Source organism: Somniosus microcephalus, unplaced genomic scaffold (assembly GCF_052327205.1).
Source record: "Somniosus microcephalus isolate GS21.2 unplaced genomic scaffold, FLI_Smic_1.0 unresolved_chr2, whole genome shotgun sequence".
Classification (NCBI taxonomy): domain Eukaryota; kingdom Metazoa; phylum Chordata; class Chondrichthyes; order Squaliformes; family Somniosidae; genus Somniosus; species Somniosus microcephalus.
The window spans coordinates 84,883,113-84,906,863 of NW_028225180.1; the positions used below are offsets into that span (position 1 = coordinate 84,883,113).

General features: G+C 50.3%; 1 protein-coding gene across 1 annotated transcript in view; it reads right to left on the bottom strand.

Annotated features, from left to right (window-relative positions):
- LOC147092941 (ADP-ribose glycohydrolase MACROD1-like) overlaps positions 1 to 23,751 on the bottom strand; it is a 1,295,420-nt gene that overhangs the window by 74,717 nt on the left and 1,196,952 nt on the right. The window contains exon 7 of the mRNA XM_085976266.1: positions 10,906 to 10,936. Coding sequence (XP_085832392.1) covers positions 10,906 to 10,936 — 31 coding nt within the window. The remainder of the gene's footprint in view (positions 1 to 10,905; positions 10,937 to 23,751) is intronic.

Genomic DNA, 23,751 nt, shown 5'->3' on the forward strand with positions numbered 1-23,751 from the left:
CAACGTCCCTCCCGATTCGGAGCCTTCGCACACACTGCTCCTCCAACATGTCAAGGTATGACACCTGCTGCCTAAAGACCCTCGCAGCATACCCTCGGATTGGCCGACCTCCTTTGCCCCTCCTCCTTCTGGCCAATCCCGGCCCTCTCTCCCGCCGTCTCTCTGCCCCTTCATAGTGTTCGGCCATGAGGCCGTCGCCCTCCAAAGCATCTCCCATTCCGATGCCAGTTGGTCAAAAGGCTGTTAGGGCTAGTGCTCCAACTGCTCCGGACAGGTTTGAGGGTCCCAAGTACTCTAATGCTAAATTCCAAAAACTCTGCTCCACAGTAGCTCACCAACTCTCTCCACCAACGATCGCAATAAACAGGCCAAGTGGCTGAAGCTTCTATACTAGAGCTGTCCCCTTTAAATAGCGCCCCCCGACTCCGAGAAGGGCCTGCTAACGCTCCTTCGAACTGTCACTAATAGCGCTAGGCGTAAAGGCTCCGGGCGCCACCCAATATCCGCTCAGGCGCCCCTAAAAGGCGTTGCACAATGAAATGACGTCATGATCTGCTTGCGCTCGCGGGCGCGCGCAAACACTTAGCGCAGGCGTTAAATGTATAGTCAATATGGGAGTTGTCGCTATCTTCATTGCGCCCACCCCAACATTAGGTAACGCCCCAATTCTCGGTCTCTTTAGGCGCTAACCGCTGGCGCAAACAACCGAATTTCTAGGCCATAGAGTCATAGAGTTATACAGCACAGAAAGAGGCCCTTCGGCCCACTGCGTCCGCGCCAGCCATCAAGCCCTGTCTAATCTAATCCCATTTTCCAGCATTTGGTCCGTAGCCTTGTATGCTATGGCATTTCAAGTGCTCATCCAAATGCTTCTTGAATGTTGTGAGGGTTCCTGCCTCTACCACCCTTTCAGGCAGTGAGTTCCAGATTCCAACCGCCCTCTGGGTGAAAAAGTTTTTCCTCAAATCCCCTCTAAACCTCCTGCCCCTTACCTTGAATCTATGCCCCCTTGTTATTGACCCCTCTACTAAGGGGAAAAGTTCCTTTCTATCTACCCTATCTATGCCCCTCATAATTTTGTACACCTCAAACAGGTCCCCCCTCAGCCTTCTCTGCTCCAAGGAAAACAACCCCAGCCTGTCCAGTCTTTCTTCATAGCTGAAGCGCTCCAGCCCAGGTAACATCCTGGTAAATCTCCTCTGCACCCTCTCCAAAGCAATCACATCCTTCCTATAGTGTGGCGACCAGAACTGCACACAGTACTCCAGCTGTGGCCTTACCAGCGTTTTGTACAGCTCCATCATAACCTCCCTGCTCTTATATTCTATGCCTCGGCTAATGAAGGCAAGTATCCCATATGCCTTTTTAACCACCTTATCCACCTGTTCTGCTGCCTTCAGGGATCTATGCACATGCACACCAAGGTCCCTCTGATCCTCTGTCTTTCCTAGGGTCTTACCATTCATTGTGTATTCCCTTGCCTTGTTAGTCCGTCCAAAATGCATCACCTCACACTTTTCAGGGTTAAATTCCATTTACCACTGTTCCGCCCATCTGACCAACCCATCTATATCGTCCTGTAGCCTGAGGCTTCCCTCCTCGCTATTTACCACCCCACCAATTTTCGTGTCATCTGCGAACTTACTGATCATACCCTTTACATTCACATCCAAATCATTAATGTAGACCACAAACAGCAAGGGACCCAGCACCGATCCCTGCGGTACTCCACTGGACACAGGCTTCCAGTCACAAAAACAACCTTCCACCATCACCCTCTGCCTTCTGCCACTAAGCCAGTTTTGGACCCAATGTGCCAAGGCACCCTGGATCCCATGGGCTCTTACCTTCCTGACCAATCTCCTATGCGGGACTTTATCAAAAGCCGTACTGAAATCCATGTAAACCACATCTACTGCACTACCCTCATCCACACACCTAGTCACCCCCTCGAAAAATTCAATCAAATTGGTCAGCCATGATCTTCCCTTGACAAAGCCATGCTGGCTATCCCTAATTAATCCTTGCCTCTCCAAGTGGAGACTAATTCTGTCCCTCAGAATTTTTTCCAATAATTTCCTTACCACTGATGTTAGGCTCACTGGCCTGTAATTCCCTGGTTTATCCCGACTACCCTTCTTGAATAATGGTACTACGTTAGCTGTTCTCCAGTCCTCTGGCACATCCCCTGTGGCCAGAGAGGTTCTGAAAATTTGTGTCAGAGCCCCTGCAATCTCCTCCTTTGCCTCACATAGTAGCCTGGGGTACATCTCGTCCGGGCCTGGGGATTTATCCACTTTTAAGCCTGCTAAAACCGCTAGTACCTCCTCCCTCTCGATGCTGATATGTTCAAGTATATCACAGTCCCCCTGCCCGATTTCTATGTCTACATCGTCCTTCTCCATAGTGAACGCAGATGCAAAAAATTCATTTAAAACCCCACCTACATCATCTGGCTCTACACAGATTGCCACTTTGGTCCCTAATGGGCCCTACCCTTTCCCTGGTTATCCTCTTGCCCTTAATATACTTATAAAACACCTTAGGATTTTCCTTTATTTTGCTCGCCAGTGTTATTTCATGGCCCCTCCTCGCTCTCCTAATTTCTTTTTTAAGTATCCCCCTGCACTTTTTATACTCCTCTAGGGCTTCCTCTGTCTTTAGTCCTTTGTATCTGCCAAAAGCCCCCCTTTTTTTCCTAATCCATTCTCGTATATCCCCTGACATCCAGGGTTCCCTGGGCTTGTTGGTCCCACCCTTGACCTTTACGGGAACATGTTGCCATTGTACTCTCTCAATTTCCTTTCTGAAAGACTCCCATTGCTCCGATGTGGCTTTTCCGTCAAGTAGCTGATCCCAGTCCACATTGGCCAGATCCTGCCTTATCATATTAAAATCGGCATTCCCCCAATTTAGAACCTTTATTTCCGGTCCATCCTTGTTCTTTTCCATGACTACCTTAAATCTCACCGAATTATGGTCACTGTCACCAAAGTGCTCACCTACTAACACTTCTACCACTTGCCCGGCCACATTCCCTAGAATTAGGTCCAGTACCGCTCCCTCTCTTGTAGGACTTTCTACATGCTGGCTCAAAAAGCTCTCCTGGATGCACTTTAAGAATTCTGCACCCTCTAAGCCTTTCACACTCTGACTATCCCAGTTAATATTGGGGAAGTTGAAATCCCCCACTATTATTACCCTATTATTTGCACACTTCTCTGAGATTTGCCTACATATCTGTTCCTCTATCTCCCCCTGGCTGTTTGGGGGCCTATAGTACACTCCCAGCAAAGTGATAGCCCCCTTTTTGTTTTTAAGTTCAACCCATATGGCCTCATTAGAGGAACCTGTTAATATATCATCCCTCCTTACAGCAGTAATTGACTCCTTAATTAATATTGCGACACCCCCTCCTCTTCTACACCCCCCTCTGTCTCGCCTGAAGATTCTGTACCCCGGAATATTGAGCTGCCAGTCTTGCCCCTCCCTCAACCATGTCTCCGTGATAGCAACAATATCATACTCCCATGTGTTCATCAACAACTTCAGTTCATCCACCTTATTTGTAAGACTCCTTGCATTAAAATAAATGCCATCCAGACTTGCCCTACTCCCTTGTGCCGTTACATATTTGCTCTGCCTTCCAGTCTGACTTGTTTTTTCCTCTATATTTGGCTGTACATCACCCCCTATTATAGCTCCACTCTGTATCCCACCCCCCTGCCAAGTTATATTAAACCCCACCGAACAGTGCTAGCAAACCTCCCCGCAAGGATATTTGTCCCGTTCTGGTTCAGGTGCAACCCGTCCGACTTGTACAAGTCCCACCTTCCCCAGAAGCAGGCCCAGTGATCCAGGAAACTAAAGCCCTCCCTCCTGCACCAACTCTTTAGCCACGCATTCATCTGCTCTATCCTCCTATTCCTATACTCACCAGCACGTGGCACCGGGAGTAATCCAGAGATTACAACCTTTGAGGTCCTGCTCTTTAATCTGCTACCTAGCTCCCTAAATTCTTGCTGCAGGACCTCATCCCTCTTCCTACCCATGTCATTGGTCCCAATGTGAACCACGACCTCTGACTGTTCACCCTCCCCCTTCAGAATGCCCTGCAGCCGTTCAGTGACATCCTTGACCCTGGCACCAGGGAGGCAACAAACCATCCTGGAGTCACGTCTACGGCCACAGAAACGCCTATATATACCTCACTTCTCACTCTCTGTAAGCTACGCAAACTCACTCTCCCAACATACCACATCCCTCACTCTCTGATATCCTCTCTTCTCATAGGCAGTCCATCGGAACCGAGGATGACTTGCTTCCACATTAAAAATGAGTTCTCAGGTGACTGATGAGTCCAATGCGGGACCTACAGTCTCTGTCACAGGTGGGGCAGACGCTGGTTGAAGGGGCGGGTGGGTGGGGTGCTTGGGTTGACGTGCGCTCCTTGCGCTGCTTGCGCTTGGCTTCCCCTTGCTCCCGGCGAAGAGACTCGAGGTGTTCGGCGCCTTCCCGGATGCTTCTCCTCCACTTTGTGCGGTCTTGGGCCAGGGATTCCCAGGTGTCGGTGGGGATGTTGCACTTTTTCAAGGAGGCTTTGAGGGTGTCCTTGAAGTGTTTCCTCTGCCCACCTGGAGCTCTCTTGCCGTGTCGGAGCTCCGAGTAGAGCGCTTGCTTTGGGAGTCTCGTGTCGGGCATGCGGACGATGTGACCCGTCCATTGGAGCTGATCGAGCGTGGTCAGAGCTTTGATGCTGGGGATGTTGGCCTGAGCGAGAACACTGACGTTGGTGCGCCTATCCTGCCAATGGATTTGCAGGATCTTGTGGCGGCAGCGTTGGTGGTACCTCTCCAGTGCTTTGAGGTGCCTACTGTACATGGTCCATGTCTCTGGGGCATACAGGAGGCTCACCCTACCCCGGAATCAGTGCGCTACGGTCATCGCTGATATACCACAGCGCCCACTCTCTGATATACTTTAAGAATCTGGCCTGGAAATTCGGGAGCACCCATTTTGGAAGTGCACGCGCCTTTCCTACCCGCCATTTTGGGGAGGCAGCACGGTGGCATAGTGGTTAGCACTGTTGCCTCACAGCACCAGGGACCCGGGTTCGAATCCGGCCTCGGGCGACTGTCTGTGTGGAGTTTGCACATTCTCCCTGTGTTTGCGTGGGTTTTCTCCGGGTGCTCCGGTTTCCTCCCACAGTCCAAAGATGTGCGGGTTAGGTTGATTGGCTATGATAAATTGACCCTTAGTGTTAGGGGGATTAAAATATGTGGGGTTACGGGGATAGGGTGGGATATGTGTTGGTGTAGGGGTTACGGGGATCGGGTGGGATATGTGTCGGTGCAGGCTCGATGGGCCGAAATGGCCTCTATCTGCACTGTGGGGCTTCTGTGATTTCTGTGATTTCTGTGATCTCAGTGAAACTTATAAAACTCTAACAGGATTAGACAGACTAGATGCAGGAAGGATGTTCCCGATGGTGGGGGAGTCCAGAACCAGGGGTCACAGTCTAAGGATAAGGGGTAAGCCATTTAGGACTGAGATGAGGATGAATTTCTTCACCCAGAGAGTGGTGAACCTGTGGAATTCTCTACCACAGAAGACAGTTGAGGCCAATTCATTAAATATATTCAAGAAGGAGTTAGATATATTTCTTAAGGCTAAGGGGGTCAAGGGATATGGGGAGAAAGCAAGGACAGGGTACTGAATTTGGATGATCAGCCATGATCTCATTGAATGGTGGAGCAGGCTCGAGGGGCCGAATGGCCTACTCCTGCGCCTATCTTCTATGTTTCTCCTCACCAACACTCCTTGCCTATAGTACATATACTTTAAGAATCTGGCCTGGAAATTCGGGAGCACCCATTTTGGAAGTGCGCGCGCCTTTCCTACCCGCCATTTTGGGGAGGCAGGAGGCCGCACCGCGCCTGAAAAAAAACCGGACACAACGCTGCCCAATTTCTAACAGAGACATCACGTAAAATATCCTCACTGTAAAGCATTATAGAGAAGTTTCTTCAATTGTACATGAGACAAAGAGATGGTAATGAGGTTGGGGACTGCCTGCTTTGTTTGCTGGCCATGGCTGTCAGTCACTGCAGATTAAAACACTGGCCCAGCTTATTTCCATTTCAATTCAGTTATCAGGCCCATTATAAGCTAAACGACTTTATTTTTCCTTACTCAAAATTATCAATGTACAGAAACACTGCACAGTGGCAAAGCACAACCACATCCATATTCATGAATCAGCCGAATATTGGAAATATGACAGGAACTTCCACTTAAAATGCTAATCAAACTTTTATCTCACCAGGGGTTTCTGCGAATTGCTGATTCCGACACAGAATGGATACCGAGGAGTGAATTACTTAGAAAGTAATAGGAGGCCCAGGAACGAATTACATACAAAATAATACAGCTCTGGGAGCGGTCTCCGAACCAGAGAACAATAAAGAGCTGGGAGTGAGTCACCCATAGGGTTGACAACTCTGGTTTGACGTATCCCTGGAGTGTCACCCCGTGGCTTCCCCACCCGCCTCCAACCGCCCCGCAGTCCCGCCATTGGCCGCCCGACATGTCCATCCTTGACTTGCTGCACCAATCGGAAAGCGAACAGACTCCTCGTTACCCGATTGGAAGTACTGTGTGCAGTTTTGGTCTCCTTACCCAAGAAAGGATATACTTGCCACAGAGGGAGTGCAGCAAAGGTTCACCAGACTGATTCCTGGGATGGCAGGACTGTCGTATGAGGAGTGATTGGGTCGACTAGGCCTGTATTCACTAGAGTTTTGAAGAATGAGAGGCTGGGGGGTCTAGAACGAGGGGTCACAGTCTCAGGATACGGGGTAGGACATTTAGGACTGAGATGAGGAGAAATGTCTTCACTCAGAGGGTGGTGAACCTGTGGAATTCTCTACCACAGAAGGCTGTGGAGGCCAAGTCACTGAATATATTTAAGAAGGAGACAGATAGATTTCTAGACACAAAAGGCATCAAGGGGTATGGGGAGAGAGTGGGAATATGGTATTGAGATAGAGGATCAGCCACGATCATATTGAATAGCGGAGCAGACTTGAAGGGCCGAATGGCCGACTCCTGCTCCTATTTTTCTATGTTCTATGTTTCTATGAAAGATTCTTGACTCTAGTCAAACAGCCATTCCCCCCACCCACCCCCCAAATTTTAAGAACTCGTAAACAAAAGTTTACAAAGAAAAATACAATTTTTTATTGGCCCTCTGACTTTTCTCCTGGGTCCAGCAGTGTCCTGGAGATTAGTTTTCAATCCGTGGAGGCTCCAGGGCCAATCCCGGAGGGCTTGCGACCCAAGTAACTCAGGCAGTATTAGAGAGAGAGGTGGGAGTGAGTGACACAAACAGGCAGTGGAGACCCGGTAGTCAGTTACTAAGTAATAAGGACCTGGGGGGAGAAATTCGGTTGGTTAGCGCCTCCAGGGGGCGCTAGGAACCTAGCGCCTGAGCGTGGCGATTTTAGCGCCGCTCGTGAAATTGACCAGTCGTTTTGCGGCTAGGCTAAACACTACCGCCACGATCTCCTGCGCCCGCAGATCAGGACGTCAGTCAAGCGTGCAATGCCCCGGACCGGATATTGAGTCGCACCCCCTGCCTTAGCACCTGCCGCTAGGAACGACAGATAGAGGGGAAGGTTTTCAAGTCGGGAAGGGGCTGGGGAGTGCTATTTAAAGGCGGGCGCTTCCTGCCTTTTCTTGTCAGCAAAATGTTTGGTTTTACCGCTGTCCTAAAAAGTTTTGGCCCTCAGCACCACTTTTGAGGTTCCTAAGCGCCGAGCTCTTTCCCTGGGCCTATCCATTAGTGCTGTCAACACAATTGCTTTGGAGGTCTCTCCAGGCCGAGATTCAAGGCTGCAATGAGCAGGGTGTGGCTGATCAGCAAGATGGCCCCTCCCCTATAAGAACTGGACGGCGCCAGTATGTCTGGCTTCCATGGTAACGGACATTGCCTGAGCTTCGGTAGCGTTCTGAGGTAGCGCCTCGCTCCCCGACGTTAGCGCCTTAAGAGAGGTGTGTTGCACCTGAGTTAACGCACAAATCACCTCCAGGGGGCGATAGAGGCCAATTTTGCAGTCGGAGGTGATAATTAGCGCCGGGCGCTAAACTTTGTGCCCGGCCAATATTAGCACCCCAAAATGGGCAATACCCAATTTTACCCCCCTAGACGTGAGCTATCAGAAAGTGAGAGAGATCTGTGACTGAGTTACACAGAAAATAACAGCAACCATATGGGGAGTTGAGTTGAGGTCAAAGATCGGCCATGATCTTATTGAATGGTGGAGCAGGCTCGAGGGGCCGAATGGCCTCCGCCCGCTCCGATTTCTTGTGTTCTTATTAACGAGGGTGACATGAATCAGTCATTCATAAAAGAAAGACTTATGAAATAATAGTGAGCGGCCTGCGGGTGGCGCTGTCCAGGGAGAGTATAAATACTCGGGCACGGGCCCAGCTTGCGCAGGACATTCTTAACAGGAACTAGTGGAGGACACAACTAGACCTCCATGTTGTCAAACAGTTGATTAAAGCTTTGCTTAACACTGTGACCAAGTGACTAGTAGTTGTCTTACGTCAGAGGGAATGAGCTGCACCAAGACCTGAGGGTGAGCGAGCCAGAGGGTTGCCCAGAGAGTAATACAGACCTGGGCGCGAGTTGTCCAGAAAGCCACAGAAAGCTGGGAAAGTGAACGTACAAAACCGACGGACGCGCAAAGACCAGCTGGTCCGTCAAAGCCTGCCCCACACTCATGACGGCTGGAGCATAGTGACCAGACATTACTTCCCTCCCCCCGCCCCCCAATCACCCTGCAGCTATGTAATCTGCTGGGAAAAGCAGAAAAAAAACCCAGGGCCAATAAGGGAAAAAATACTCGGGGAAAATTCCTCAGGTGATCGGAGCCCAGTCCAGGAGATCGCACAGACCAAGGAGGCTGGGAGCAAGTTATTTAGACAGTAATAATTCCACAGGGGTGAGTTTCCCTCAGAGACACAGATACCCAGACATGAATTTCTTTTCATGAAGAAGGTGAGAGGACTTCATTTCCCCCCTCCCCGCCACCACGGTAAAATATGTGACTTTGGCGAGCTTTTAGCTGTTGGTGGTAACAAACAAATATCTGTCAATCATGATGAATCTGTGCTGACGGTGCTTTTCCGCTTCTCAAGTAGTTAATGAAGCATTTAACAAATATAAATCTCCCAAATGTCGCCGATCCAGCAGTGGAATGCTCAACCATGTCCGACGCAGCTCACAAAAGCAAGTTTGAAAATTACGTTTCAGTGACTGAGCACTGTAAGCTCTGATTAGCACGGTAATGCAGGGAGCTGCGCTGGGCATGGAAAGAAAAGACTTGTAATTCTCCCGCGCCTTTCACCACCTCAGGACATCCCAAAGTGTTTTACAGCCAATGAAGTACTTTTTGAAGTGTGGTCACTGTTGTAATGTAGGAAACGTGGCAGCCAATTTGCGCACAGCAAGATCCCGCAAACAACAATGTGATAATGACCAGATCATCTGTTTTGTTATGTTGATTGAGGGATAAATATTGGCCCCAGGACACCCGGGATAACTCCCCCTGCTCTTCTTCAAAGAGTGCCATGGGATCTTTTACGTCCACCTGAGAGGGCAGACGGGACTTCGGTTTAACATCTCATCCAAAAGACGGCACCTCTGACAGTGTGGCGCTCCCTCAGTACTGCCCCTCCGACAGTACGGCGCTCCCTCAGTACTGCCCCTCCGGCAGTGCAGCACTCCCTCAGTACTGACCCTCCGACAGTGCGGCGCTCCCTCAGTACTGCCTCTCCGACAGTGCGGCGCTCCCTCAGTACTGCCCCTCCGACAGTGCAGCGCTCCCTCAGTACTGCACCTCCGACAGTGCGGCACTCCCTCAGTACTGCCCCCCCGACAGTGCAGCGCTCCCTCAGTACTGCCCCTCCGACAGTGCGGCACTCCCTCAGTACTGCCCCTCCGACAGTGCGGCGCTCCCTCAGTACTGCCCCTCCGACAGTGCAGCGCTCCCTCAGCACTGCCCCTCCGACAGTGCAGCACTCCCTCAGTACTGCCCCTCCGACATTGCGGCGCTCCCTCAGTATCGCCCCTCCGACAGTGCGGCGCTCCCTCAGTACTGCCACTCCGACAGTGCGGTGCTCCCTCAGTACCGCCCCTCTGACAGTGCGGTGCTCCCTCAGTACTGCACCTCCGAGAGTGCGGCGCTCCCTTAGCACTGCCCCTCCGACAGTGCGGCGCTCCCTCAGTACTGCCCCTCCGACTTTGCGGCGCTCCCTCAGTACTGCCCCTCTGACAGTGCGGCGCTCCCTCAGTACTGCCCCTCCGACAGTGCGGCGCTCCCTCAGTACTGCCCCTCCGATAGTGCAGCACTCCCTCAGTACTGCCCCTCTGACAGTGCGGTGCTCCCTCAGCACTGCACTGGACTGTCAGCCTAGCTTTATACGAAAGGTGCTGTAGAAATGCCAGAGTTTCTTTCTTTCCAGCTGCTTACAGTGCGTTCAAGCAAGACTTCGGCGGACTCCAACGCAATTATTTAAAGCAGATGTACCATTTCATTTTTATTCACTTATTACTCAATAAGATTTTTGTTGGGTACGGGTATTAAGGGTTACGGAACCAAGGCGAGTAGATGGAGCTAAGATACAGATGAGGCGCGAGCTCACTGAATGGTGGAATAGGCTCGAGGGGCTGAATGGCCTCCTCCTGTCCCTTTGTTAAGAAACAGCAGCACCTGAACAGGAGCTGACGATTTTCCCCTGTAGTAATTCCCACATCCGACAGCGCCTAACACTGGAAAATGGCTTTGTAAGTTACTGGGCAAAAAGCTGAAGAATTAATAAAACGACTTTATAACTTACCATAGACTCCAGTCGAGATACAGGGAAACGCCTGCAATAAAACAGACAGCCAATCAATTTGTGTTGCTTACTGAATCACTGTGCATTTTTAAAGTAACATTGTTGCCTTATTATTGGCTCGCGAGCCTGTTTTTCGGCCCCCCCCGTGTTTTAATGGATTTTCTCACGTGCTTTAATGCTCCCTCGTGCCACACGCTATTCCCAGCAGGTGAGGGGGTCCTGGTCATCTTTCAATCCCACTTTTCAGCTGGTCTCCGGTGGGGGGAATACCCAAGAGTCGGGTTGCCAGTACTCCAGGATTGACGATTAATCTCCAGGGCACGGCTGCGAGTGGCCCAGCAGAAAACTCACTGGGGTGTTAATATAAATTGTGTTTCTTGTCATTTCCTTTGAACACTTTCGTTTATTACTTAGGAAAATAATGGAGATGGGAGAGAAGGCTATTTGAGCGAGGGGCGGGGGGGGGTCAGTTGGAGGCGCGAGGACGTAGGATAAGAAATACGGCACAGAAACAGGACATTCGGCCCAACCAGTCCATGCCGGCGTTTATGCTCCACTCGAGCCTCCTCCCGTCTTTCCTCATCTAAATCTATCAGCGTAACCCTCTATTCCCTTCTCCCTCATATGCTTGTCCAGCCTCCCCTTAAATGCATCGATACTATTCTGAGGGACAAAATTAGTCTCCACTTGGAGAGGCAAGGATTAATCGGGGATAGTCAGCATGGCTTTGTCAAGGGTAAATCATGCCTGACAAATCTGATTGAATTTTTCGAGGGGGTGACTAGGGGGGTGGATGAGGGAAATGCTGTGGATGTGGTTTACATGGACTTCAGTAAAGCTTTTGACAAAGTCCCGCATAGGAGACTGGTCAAGAAGGTAAGAGCCCATGGGATCCAGGGTGCCTTGGCGCGTTGGATCCTAAACTGGCTGAGTGGCAGGAGGCAGAGGGTGATGGTCGAAGGTTGCTTTTGTGACTGGAAGCCTGTGTCCAGTGGGGTACCTCAGGGATCGGTGCTGGGTCCCTTGTTGTTTGTGATCTACATAAATGATTTGGATGAGAATGTAAAAGGTATGATCAGTAAGTTCGCAGATGACACGAAAATTGGTGGGGTGGTAAATTGTGAGGAGGAAAGCCTCAGGCTACAGGACGATATAAACGGGTTGGTCAGATGGGCGGAAAAGTGGCAAATGGAATTTAACCCTGAAAAGTGCGAGGTGATGCATTTTGGACGGACAAATAAGGCAAGGGAATACACAATGAGTGGTAGGACCCTAGGAAGTACAGAGGGTCAGAGGGACCTTGGTGTACATGTACATAGATCCCTGAAGGCAGCGGAACAGGTAGATAAGGTGGTTAAAAAGGCATATGGGATACTTGCCTTCATTAGCCGAGGCATAGAATATAAGAGCAGGGAGGTTATGATGGAACTGTACAAAACGCTGGTGAGGCCACAGCTGGAGTACTGTGTGCAGTTCTGGTCGCCTCACTATAGGAAGGATGTGATTGCTTTGGAGAGGGTGCAGAGAAGATTCACCAGGATGTTACCTGGGATGGAGCGCCTCAGCTATGAAGAGAGGCTGGACAGGCTGGGGTTGTTTTCCTTGGAGCAAAGAAGGCTGAGGGGGGACCTGATTGAGGTGTACAAAATGATGAGGGGCATAGATAGGGTAGACAAAGAGGAACTTTTCCCCTTCGTAGGGGGGTCAATAACAAGGGGGCATAGATTCAGGGTAAGGGGCAGGAGATTTAGAGGGGATTTGAGGAGGAACTTTTTCACCCAGAGGGTGGTTGGAATGTGGAACTCAATGCCTGAAAGGGTGGTAGAGGCAGGAACCCTCACAACATTCAAGAAGCATTTGGATGAGCACTTGAAATGCCATTGCATACAAGGCTATGGACCAAATGCTGGAAAATGGGATTAGACTGGACAGGGATGGATGGGCGGCGCAGACACGATGGGCCGAAGGGCCTCTTTCTGTGCTGAAAAACTCTATGACTCTATGACTCTATGACTATTCGCTTCAACCACTCCCTGTGGTAGCGAGTTCCACATTCTCACCACTCTCTGGGTAAAGAAGTTTCTCCTGAATTCCCTGTTGGATTTCTTGGTGACTATCTTATATTGACGGCCCCTAGTTCTGGTCTCGCCCACAAGTGGAAACATCTTCTCTACGTCTACCCTATCGAAACCCTTCCTAATCTTGAAGACCTCTATTAGGTCACCCCTCAGCCTTCTTTTTTCAAGAGAAAAGAGCCCCAGCCTGTTCAATCTTTCCTGATAGGTATAACCTCGCAGTTCTGGTATCATCCTTGTAAATCTATTTTCACCTTCTCCAGTGGCTCGATATCCTTTGTATAATGTGGAGGCTAGAACTGTACTCCAAGTGTGATCTGACCAAGGTTCGATACAGGTTTAGTATAACTTCCCTACTATTCAATTCTATGCCTCTAGAAATAAACCCTGGTGCTTGGTTTGCCTGTTTTATGGCCTTGCTAACCTGCGTCGCAACTTTTATTGATTTGTGTATTTGTACTCCCAGATCCCTTTGTTCCTCTGCCCCACCCAGACTCGCACCCTCCAAGTGATAAGTGACCTCCCTATTCTTCCTACCAAAATGTAATACCTCACATTTATCTGTGTTGAACTTCATTTGCCAATTATATGCCCATTCTGCAAGTTTATTAATGTCCTCCTGTAATTTGTTGCAGTCCTCCTCAGTATTGACTATCCCCCCCAATTTGGTGTCATCTGCAAATTTAGAAATTGTGTTTTTGATTCCAAAGCCTAAATCGTTAAGGTAATTTGTGACCGGCAGTGGTCCCAGCACTGATCCTTGTGGAACACCACTACCCACCTTCTGCCACTGTGAATAGTTGCCCTTTACTCCTACTCTCTGCTTTCTGTCCTGAAGCCAGCCAGCAATCCATTCTGTGCGGAAACCCCCAGGAATATGTCCAACCAGGGTTGGCGACCCAAATCAATCCGCCAATTCAGTTGAAATCCCTTTCCAACACAAAAGCACTAAACATGAAAGGATCTCCTGTTGTTTCTGGCCGGAAGGACAGGCTCAGGTACAATCTGCATCCAACCAATGATCTCAGAATGGTTTACAACAGCTCCCTGATGGGTCTTGGCCGGTCAACTTACTGATGCACTTCAAATGATACTTCATGGGCTGTAAAGCGCTTTGGGGCGTCCTGAGGTCGTGAAAGGCGCTGGAGAAATGGGAGTCCTTTCTTGTCGGAGACCTGTGACCTACAATCGGTTCTCACTGTTTTCCTTGCGGTGTGTTGCACTGCTGGGTTTGTTGGAGGCCATGAGCTCGGGGCCGAAAAGGTCAGAGGAGCTGAGCTGGCCTTCTTTATCCCAGCCCAGTGCCTGTGGCGCAGAAGAGCACTGCAGCAATTTAAAAAAAAATTCCTATATGAGATCTGGGCGTCACTGGCAAGGCCAGCATTTATTGCCCATCCCTAGTTGTCCTTGAGAAGGTGGTGGTGAGCCGCCTTCTTGAACCGCTGCAGTCCGTGTGGTGAAGGTGGTCCCACAGTGCTGTTAGGGAGGGAGTTCCAGGATTTTGACCCAGCGACGGTGAAGGAACGGCCGATATACTTCCAAGTCAGGATGGTGTGTGACTTGGAGGGGAATTTGGAGGTGGTGGTGTCCCCATGCGCCTGCTGCCCTTGTCCTTCTAGGTGGAAGAGGTCGCGGGTTTGGGAGGTGCTGCCGAAGAAGCCTTGGCGAGTTGCTGCAGTGCATCTTGTAGATGGTACAACTCATCAAAGGTGCTACCGCTAGCGATAGGAGATCGCACAAACCCCTCAATGTCTGGTGGCCAAGAACGCTCGCTGCCAACTGCTGCTAAAATGAGCTGGAGGACTTTGCTAACTACCGGCATTTAATTTAAAGTGACGATAAGAAGGCGAGATCCCTGGTGAATATGGAAATGAGCTGCCACTAGTTGCATAGCTGCCATATGGTCCCAGTCAGACACCAAGTAGAAACGACAGTGACATGAATCAGTCATTCATGAAATAATACTGACCGGCCTATGGGTGGCGCTGTCCAGGGAGAGTATAAATACTCGGGCACGGGCCCAGCTTGCGCAGGACATTCTTAACAGGAACTAGTGAAGGACACAACTAGACCTCCATGTTGTAAAACAGTCGATTAAAGCTTTGTTTAATGCTTAGACCAAGTGCCTAGTAGTTTTCTTACGTCAGACGGTGTGTATAATACCCAGGGTGTATGTGTGTGGAGGGGGGGGATTCAGAGCAGGGTTCGTGGGAGGAGTCGGCGGGGTTGCCCAAACCTGTGTCATTTGAACAGCTGCTCCTGGTGGGTCCATCAATGACATTGTTGGAGATGTTCCTGAATTAAGATACCGGCACCCTCCTGACCAAGGGGCCGACAGTTTTTCTCATGCCCTCGGCTCTTATCCGTTTTATTTTCTCTCGTCCTGTACTCCGGCTGCCCCCCGTGTCCCAGACCATTACCTGTCCGATCGCGCAGAACGAACAATCTGGCTTCGCCCTCGGTTTGCGGTAAGCATGCCCGCCACCCTTCCGACAAGAAGATTCTGCGCACCGCGTGGGCAAGCGGTAGTGCCACTCTGCGCCTTGCATTCATGGCACAGTGCACAACATTCACCAATCTGCTCTACAAATCCATATCTAAGCACAGTTTAGAAGTTTAGAGTTTAGAAGAGTAAGAGGTGACTTGATTGAAACATAGGAGATCCTGAGGGGTCATAGAAAAATAGGAGCAGGGTAGGCCATTCGGCCCTTCGAGCCTGCTCTGTCATTCAATATGATCATGGCTGATCCTCTATCTCAATACCATATTCCCGCTCTCTCCCCATACCCCTTGATGCCTTTTGTGTCTAGAAATCTATCTATCTCCTTCTTAAATATATTCAGTGACTTGGCCTCCACAGCCTTCTGTGGTAGAGAATTCCACAGGTTCACCACCCTCTGAGTGAAGACATTTCTCCTCATCTCAGTCTTAAATGTCCTACCCCGTATCCTGAGACTGTGACCCCTCGTTCCAGACCCCCCAGCCAGGGGAAACATCCTCCCTGCATCCAGTCTGTCTAGCCCTGTCAGAATTTTATACGTTTCAATGAGATCCCCTCTCATTCTTCTAAACTCTAGTGAATACAGGCCTAGTCGACCCAATCTCTCCTCATACGACAGTCCTGCCATCCCAGGAATCAGTCTGGTGAACCTTCGCTGCACTCCCTCTATGGCAAGTATATCCTTTCTCAGGTAAGGAGACCAAAACTGCACACAGTACTCCAGGTGTGGTCTCACCAAGGCCCTCTATAACTGTAGTCTTGACAGGGTGGATGTGGGGAGGATGTTTCCTCTTGTGGGAGAATCTAGAACTAGGGGGTCACTGTTTAAAAATAAGGGGTCGCCCATTTAAGACAGAGATGAGAAGAGGTTTTTTCTCACAGAGGGTGGTGAGTCTTTGGAACTCTCTTCCTCAGAGGGCTGTGGAAGCAGAGTCTTTGAATATTTTTAAGGCAGAGGTAAATAGATTCTTGGTGAGCAAGGAGGTGAAAGGTTATCGGGGGTAGGCGGGAATGTGGAGTAATCAGATCAGCCATGATCTCATTAAATGGCGGAGCAGGCTCGAGGGGCCGAGTGGTCCTAATTCGTATACTGATTTTATCAGATAGTACATGTGGATAAATTTTAACCTGGGAAGGTGGTTTCTGCAGAAAATAGGAAACAAATTTAGAAAGGCTGGAATCAGCCAAAGAACCACAAATCATTAAATTGTCAGTCTGCAGCTGCTCCCTCTGAGCAGGCAGCATGTTGCTAGCGAGAGAGACACTTCCATTAACACATCTAATAGGAACAGGTGGCCAATGAAGAATTCATTTCTTTCCTTCTTTATCCTCGCAAGTGTTTTTCTCCTGGGGATTGTCTCCTCTCCTGAAGACGCTGCCCCCTGCTGCGGGTACAGTTCCGCGCCTTGCTGTATGCCTCAGAGATATGGACCATGTACAGCAGGTACCTCAAAGCACTGGAGAGGTACAACCAACACTGCCTCCGCAAGCTCCTGCAAATCCCTTGGCAGGATAGGCGCACCAACGTCAGTGTTCTCGCTCAGGCCAACATCCCCAGCATCGAAGCTTTGACCACGCTCGATCAGCTCCGATGGACGGATCACATCGTCCGCATGCCCGATACGAGACTCCCAAAACTAGCACTCTACTCGGAGCTCCGACACGGCAAGAGAGCCCCAGGTGGGCAGAGGAAACGCTTCAAGGACACCCTCAAAGCCTCCTTTGAAAAAGTGTAACATCTCCACCGACACCTGGGAATCCCTGGCCCAAGACCGCACAAAGTGGAGGAGAAGCATCCGGGAAGGCGCCGAACACCTCGAGTCTCTTCGCTGGGAGCAAGCGGAAGCCAAGCGCAAGCAGCGGAAGGAGAGCACGTCAACCCAAGAACCCCACCCACCCGCCCCTTCAACCACCTTCTGTCCCACCTGTGACTGAGACTGTAGGTCCCGCATCGGACTCATCAGTCACCTGAGAACTCATTTTTAATGTGGAAGCAAGTCATCCTCGGTCCCGAGGGACTGCCTAAGAGAGAATGCATTGGGACGGGGCGGGGAATAGGTACAGGAGTTGACCATTGTAGCCTGACTCTATATTAAATATTGCTGTGTGGAAGCATAATCCAGACATCATGACTGCCTGGGACAACAACAACTTGTATTTATATAGCACCTTTAACATAGTAAAATGTCCCAAGGCGCTGCACAGGAGTATTTTAAGACAACAAGTTTGACATCGATCCACATAAGGATAAATTAGGGTAGGTGACCAAAAGCTTGGTCAAAGAGGTAGGTTTTAAGGAGCGTCTTAAAGGAGGAAAGAGAGGTAGCGAGGCGGAGAGGTTTAGGCAGGGAATTCCAGAGCTTGGGCCCAGGCAACAGAAGGCACGGCCGCCAATGGTTGAGCAATTATAATCAGGGATGCTCAAGAGGCCAGAATTAGAGGAGCGCAGATATCTCGGGGGGTTGTGGGGCTGAAGGAGATTACAGAGATAGGGAGGGGCTAGGCCATGGAGGGATTTGAAAACAAGGATAGAATTTTGAAATCGAGGCGTTGCATATCCTTCTATTCCTTTCTCCTTCATGTGCTTATCCAGCTTCCCCTTAAACACATCTGTGCTATTCGCCTCCACCACTCCCTGTGGGAGCGAGTTCCACATTCTCACCACTCTCTGGGTAGAGAAGTTTCTCCTGAATTCCCTATTGGATTTATTAGTGACGATCTTATATTGATGGCCCCTAGTTATGTTCTTCCCCACAAGTGTAAACATCTTCTCTACGTCTACCCTATTGAACCCCCTTCATAATTTTAAAGACCTCGATCAGGTCGCCCCTCAGCCTTCTCTTTTCTAAAGAAAACAGCGCCAGCCTGTTCAGTCTTTCCTGATCGGTATAACCTCTCAGTTCTGGTATCATCCATTTTTGCACCTTCTGCAGTGCCTCCATTTCTTTTTTGGAATATGGAGACCAGAACTGTACAGAGCATTCCAAATGTCAGGGCTTTACATCTGAGTTAAAAACAGAAAATGCTGGAAATAGTCAGCAGGTCAGGCAGCATCTGTGGAGAGAGAAACAGAGTTAACGTTTCAGGTCAATGACCCTTTGTCAGAACTGGAAAAAGTTGGAGCTGGAAGAGGTTTTTAAGCAAGTGCAGGGGCAGGGAGAGGGGGGAGAGGAGGAAAGAACAAAAGGGAAGGTCTGTGATAGGGTGGAAGGCAGGAGAGATTAAGAGACAAAAGGGATGATGGTGCAAGGCAAAAGGAGATGGTAATGGGACAAGTTAAGAAACAAAAGATGACTCTAGATGAAGTGTAAATGGCGATGGCAGAATGATCGACAGCTGCCATGTGAGAGAGAGGAAAAAAATGAAAAAAAGATAGGGGCAGAGGTTATGGTCTGAAATTGTTGAACTCGATGTTGAGTCCAGAAGGCTGTAAAGTGCCTCATCGAAAGATGAGGTGCTGTTCCTCGAGCTTACATTGAGCTTTATTGGAACAGTGCAAGAGGCCGAGGACCGAGAGGTCAGAGTGGGAGTGGAGCGGAGAATTAAAGTGACAGGCAACCGGAAGCTCGGGGTCCCCCTTACGGACTGAATGGAGGTGTTCCGCAAAGCGGTCACCCAATCTGCGTTTGGTCGCCCCAATGTAGAGGAGACCGCATCGTGAGCAGCGAATACAGTATACTAAATTGCAAGAAGTACAAGTAAATCGCTGTTTCACCTGGAAGGGGTGTTTGGGGCCCTGGACAGTGGGAAGGGAGGAGGTAAAAGGGCAGGTGTTGCATCTCCTGCGCTTGCACGTGAAGGTGCCGGGCGAAGGGGAAGGGGTGTTGGGGGTGATAGAGGAGTGGACCAGGGTGTCGCGGAGGGAGCGGTCGGTCCCTTCTGAGTGATGGACTATAGGGTCTCCATTCAGCGAAAGTCCCAAGTTCCTGCCTTCCTCCCTGATATGTGGTTACGATGAGGTAAAGTATTCCGGCTAAACAGGACTGAGGAACAGCCAGGTTAGAGCTCGGAGATCGGGTGCACAGAACAAGTTGGCTTGGTGCCAAGGCCATCGGATGAGAACAGCCTACCCTCTTCACTGGGATAATGGTCGCTTGATCCCAGTACAATCTGTTTATTTGAAAAATGTGCTGATTCTGGAATCTGGGCGCGACATGTTGATGTGGTGGAACGGACCCGAGCCGTCAACCTTTAATCTTGTGTGTGTAAGACACGCTGCTCCAGCCAGGAATTAAAATCAACTGGCTTAATTATTCTGTAAATAGCATAATTCCTCACTAAATTATATCAAAGGGCCATCACAATACATGCCAGGGTGCTGAGTCAACCTGGGACCAGCTTGTGACTGTGTTGAGCCAGTCCGAGGCAGGCTGTTAGATCGTAGCGCCAACCCAGCACCAGCTGGTCAAGATATGAAGCCAGCCCATGATTTTCATGCAGTTATTCCAGGAACTAACTTGTGAAAATGTTTCCCAAAGAAGGGGTTGTGGCCTGGGACTCCTACTTCAGTTAAAAGGGAAATTTTCAAGGTCAGTTCAGATGAGCCTTCAAGCAATAAGTTCAGTGAGAAGAAAATCAGATGGACAGTGACGTAAGAAAACTACTAGGCACTTGGCCTAAGTGTTAAACAAAGCTTTAATCAACTGTTTTACAACATGGAGGTCTAGTTGTGTCCTTTACTCGTTCCTGTTAAGAATGTCCTGCGCAAGCTGGGCCCGTGTCCGAGTATTTATACTCTCCCTGGACAGCGCCACCCGCAGGCCGCTCAGTATTATTTCATAAGTCTTTCTTTCATGAATGACTGATTCATGTCAGACCTATCGGCAATGACCTAGGCATCACATCAGGATAAGACTAAGGGAATCTCAGTCGACCCTGCAAAGTCCGCCTCACTAACATCTGGTGCCCTAAATTGGGAGAGCTGCCCCACAGACTAGTCGAGCAACTGCCTGACATAGCTGTACCCATAGCTGTCAATCAGCCAACGTTCCAGACTCCTTCGTCATCATCCCTGGGTGGGTGGTGATCCACTAGTAGGATAGACCCACCAAAGATGGGGGCGGGGGGGGGAACACGGTGATATGCAGTCAGGTGGGAATGGCCCTGGGTTTCTCCTGGCTTCAGCTCAGGAAAACCTCCCGCTGATCAGTACCTACCACTGCCCCTCAACTGATGAATCGGTACTTCGCCATATTGAACATCGCTTGAGGGAAGCAAGGGCACCGAATGCACTCTGGGTAGGTTATTTCAATGGCCACCACCCAGATGAGCACTACTAAGCAAGGGGGCCGAGTCCTGAAAGACACAGCGGCCAGGCTGGGGCCATGTCAGGTAAGCAACGAGAGGAAGTCACCGGCTTGATCGTGTCCTCACCAACCTACTTGTCACAGACAAGCTGCCAACAACAGTATTGGTAGAGGTGGCCATCGCACAGTCCCTGTGAAGACAAAAGTCTCATCTCCACCATGAGGACATCTTCCATTGTGTAGTGGAACAGACTAAGTGGGACAGACTAAGGAACGATCAGCAGTTCACATCTGGGCATCCGTGAGGAGCTGTGGGCCATCGGCAGCAGCAGAACTGCATTTCAGTATAACAACAACAACCTGTATTTATATAGCGCCTTTAACGTAGTAAAACATCTCAAGGCACAGCACAGGAGTATTATAAGAAAAAAAACTGACACCGAGCCACATAAGGATAAATTAGGGCAGGTGACCAAAAGCTAGGTTTTAAGGAGCGTCTTAAAGGAGGAAAGAGAGGTAGCGAGGCGGAGAAGTTTAGGGAGGGAATTCCAAAGCTTAGGGCCCAGGCAACAGAAGGCACGGCCACCAGAGGTTGAGCGATTATAATCAGGGATGCTCAAGAGGGCAGAATTAGAGGAGCGCAGATATCTTGGGGGGGGTTGTGGGGCTGGAAGAGGTTACAGAGATAGGGAGGGGCGAGGAGGCCATGAAGGGATTTGAAAACAAGGATGAGAATTTTGAAATCGAGGCGCTGCTTAACCTGTAACCTCAGGGCCCAGCACATCCCTCTCTCCTTGATCAGGCCAGCAGACCAACCCTGGTTCAATGCGGAGTGTAGAAGGTCATGCCAGAAGCAGCATCAGGCACAATGTTCCGGCTAAGCAACGGTCTGGAGGTCTTGCGCAGGCCGCTCACCGGCTTATCGATGGAAGAAACCGCGCACGCGCAAAGATTTGAACGGGCCGCGCAGCCAGTTAAAGGGGCCGCGCACCAAAAAAACATCAGAGGGAACATTGATCAGGCGCGCCTTACAATGACGTACAAACCTAGCGAAGCTATTATGCAGGGCTACTTGCATGCTGAATATCCTCTATGATGTCATTTTAGCCCATCCCTAATTGCCCTTGAGAAGGTGGTGGTGAGCCGCCTTCTTGAACCCCCGCAGTCCGTGTGGTGGAGGTACTCCCGCAGTGCTCTTTGTTGTAGCGGTTTGGTACAACTGAGGGTCTCGCTCGGCCATTTCAGAGGGCAGTTAAGAGTCAACCACATTGCTGTGGGTCTGGAGTCACATATGAGAAAGAAGAAAGAAGAAAGACTTGCATTTCTATAGCGCCTTTCATGACCACCGGACGTCTCGAAGTGCTTTACAGCCAATGAAGTACTTTTGAAGTGGAGTCACTGTTGTATTGTGGGAAACACAGCAGCCAATTTGCGCACAGCAAGCTCCCACAAACAGCAATGTGATAATGACCAGATCATCTGTTTTTTGTTATGTTGGTTGAGGGATAAATATCGGCCAGGACACCGGGTATAATTCCCCTATTCTTCTTCGAAATAGTGCCATGGGATCTTTTCCATCCACCTGAGAGAGGAGATGGGGCCTCGGTTTAACGTCTCATCCGAAAGACAGCACCTCCGACAGTGCGGCGCACCCTCAGTACTGCCCCTCCGACAGTGCGGCGCTCCCTCAGTACTGCCCCTCCCACAGTGCAGCGCTCCCTCAGTACTGCCCCTCCCACAGTGCGGCGCTCCCTCAGTACTGCCCCTCCGACAGTGCGGCGCTCCCTCAGTGCTCCCCTCCCACAGTGCGGCGCTCCCTCAGTACTGCCCCTCCAACAGGGCGGAGCTCCCTCAGTACTGCCTCTCCGACAGTGCGGCGCTCCCTCAGTACTGCCCCTTCCACAGTGCAGCGCTCCCTCAGTACTGCCCCTCCGACAGTGCGGCGCTCCCTCAATACTGCCCCTCCGACAGGGCGGCGCTCCCTCAGTACTGTCTCTCCGACAGTGCGGCACTCCATCAGTACTGCCCCTCCGACAGTGTGGCGCTCCCTCAGTACTGCCCCTCCGACAGTGTGGCACTCCCTCAGTACCGCCCCTCCGACAGTGCGGCGCTCCCTCAGTACCGCCCCTCCGACAGTGCGTTGCACTGCACTGGAGTGTCAGCCTAGTTTTATGTGCTCAAGTCTCTGGAGTGGGACTTGAACCCACAACCTTCTGACTCAGAGGCATTTGCGTCGTCCACTGAGCCATTGCTGACACATATCGGCCAGACCGGGTAAGGATGGCAGATTTCCTTCCCAAAAGGACACTAGTGAACCAGTTGGGTTTTTCAGACAATCCGGTAGTTTCATGGTCACCATTACTGATAAAGGTTTATTCATTCCAGATTTATTTAATTAACTGCATTTAACTTGCCTGGATGAGTTGCAGCTCCAACAACACTCAAGAAGCTCGACACCATCTGGAAAAAGCAGCCCTTTTGATAGGCAACCGTCCACCCCCTTAAACATTCACAGTGTTCAGCGCCATTTGCAACTCCTCAGATAATGAAGCAGTCCATGCCCGCATGTAACAAGACCTGGACGACGTTCAGGCTTGGGCTGATAAGTGGCAGCTAACATTCGCGCCACACAAGTGCCAGGCAATTACTATCTCCAACAAGCGAGAGTCTAACCACCGCCCCTTGACATTCAATGACATTACCATCACCGAATCCCCCACCAGCAACATCCTGGGGGTCACCATTAACCAGAAACTTAACTGGACCAGCTACATAAATACTGTGGCAACAAGAGCAGGTCAGAGGCTAGGTATTCTGCAGCGAGTGTCTCACCTCCTGACTCCCCAAAGCCTTTCCACCATCTACAAGGCACAAGTCAGGAGTGTGATGGAATACTCTCCACTTGCCTGGATGAGTGCAGCTCCCAACAACACTCAAGAAGCTCGACACCATCCAGGACAAAGCAGCCCGCTTGATTGGCACCCCATCCACCACCTTAAACATTCACTCCCTCCACCACCGGCGC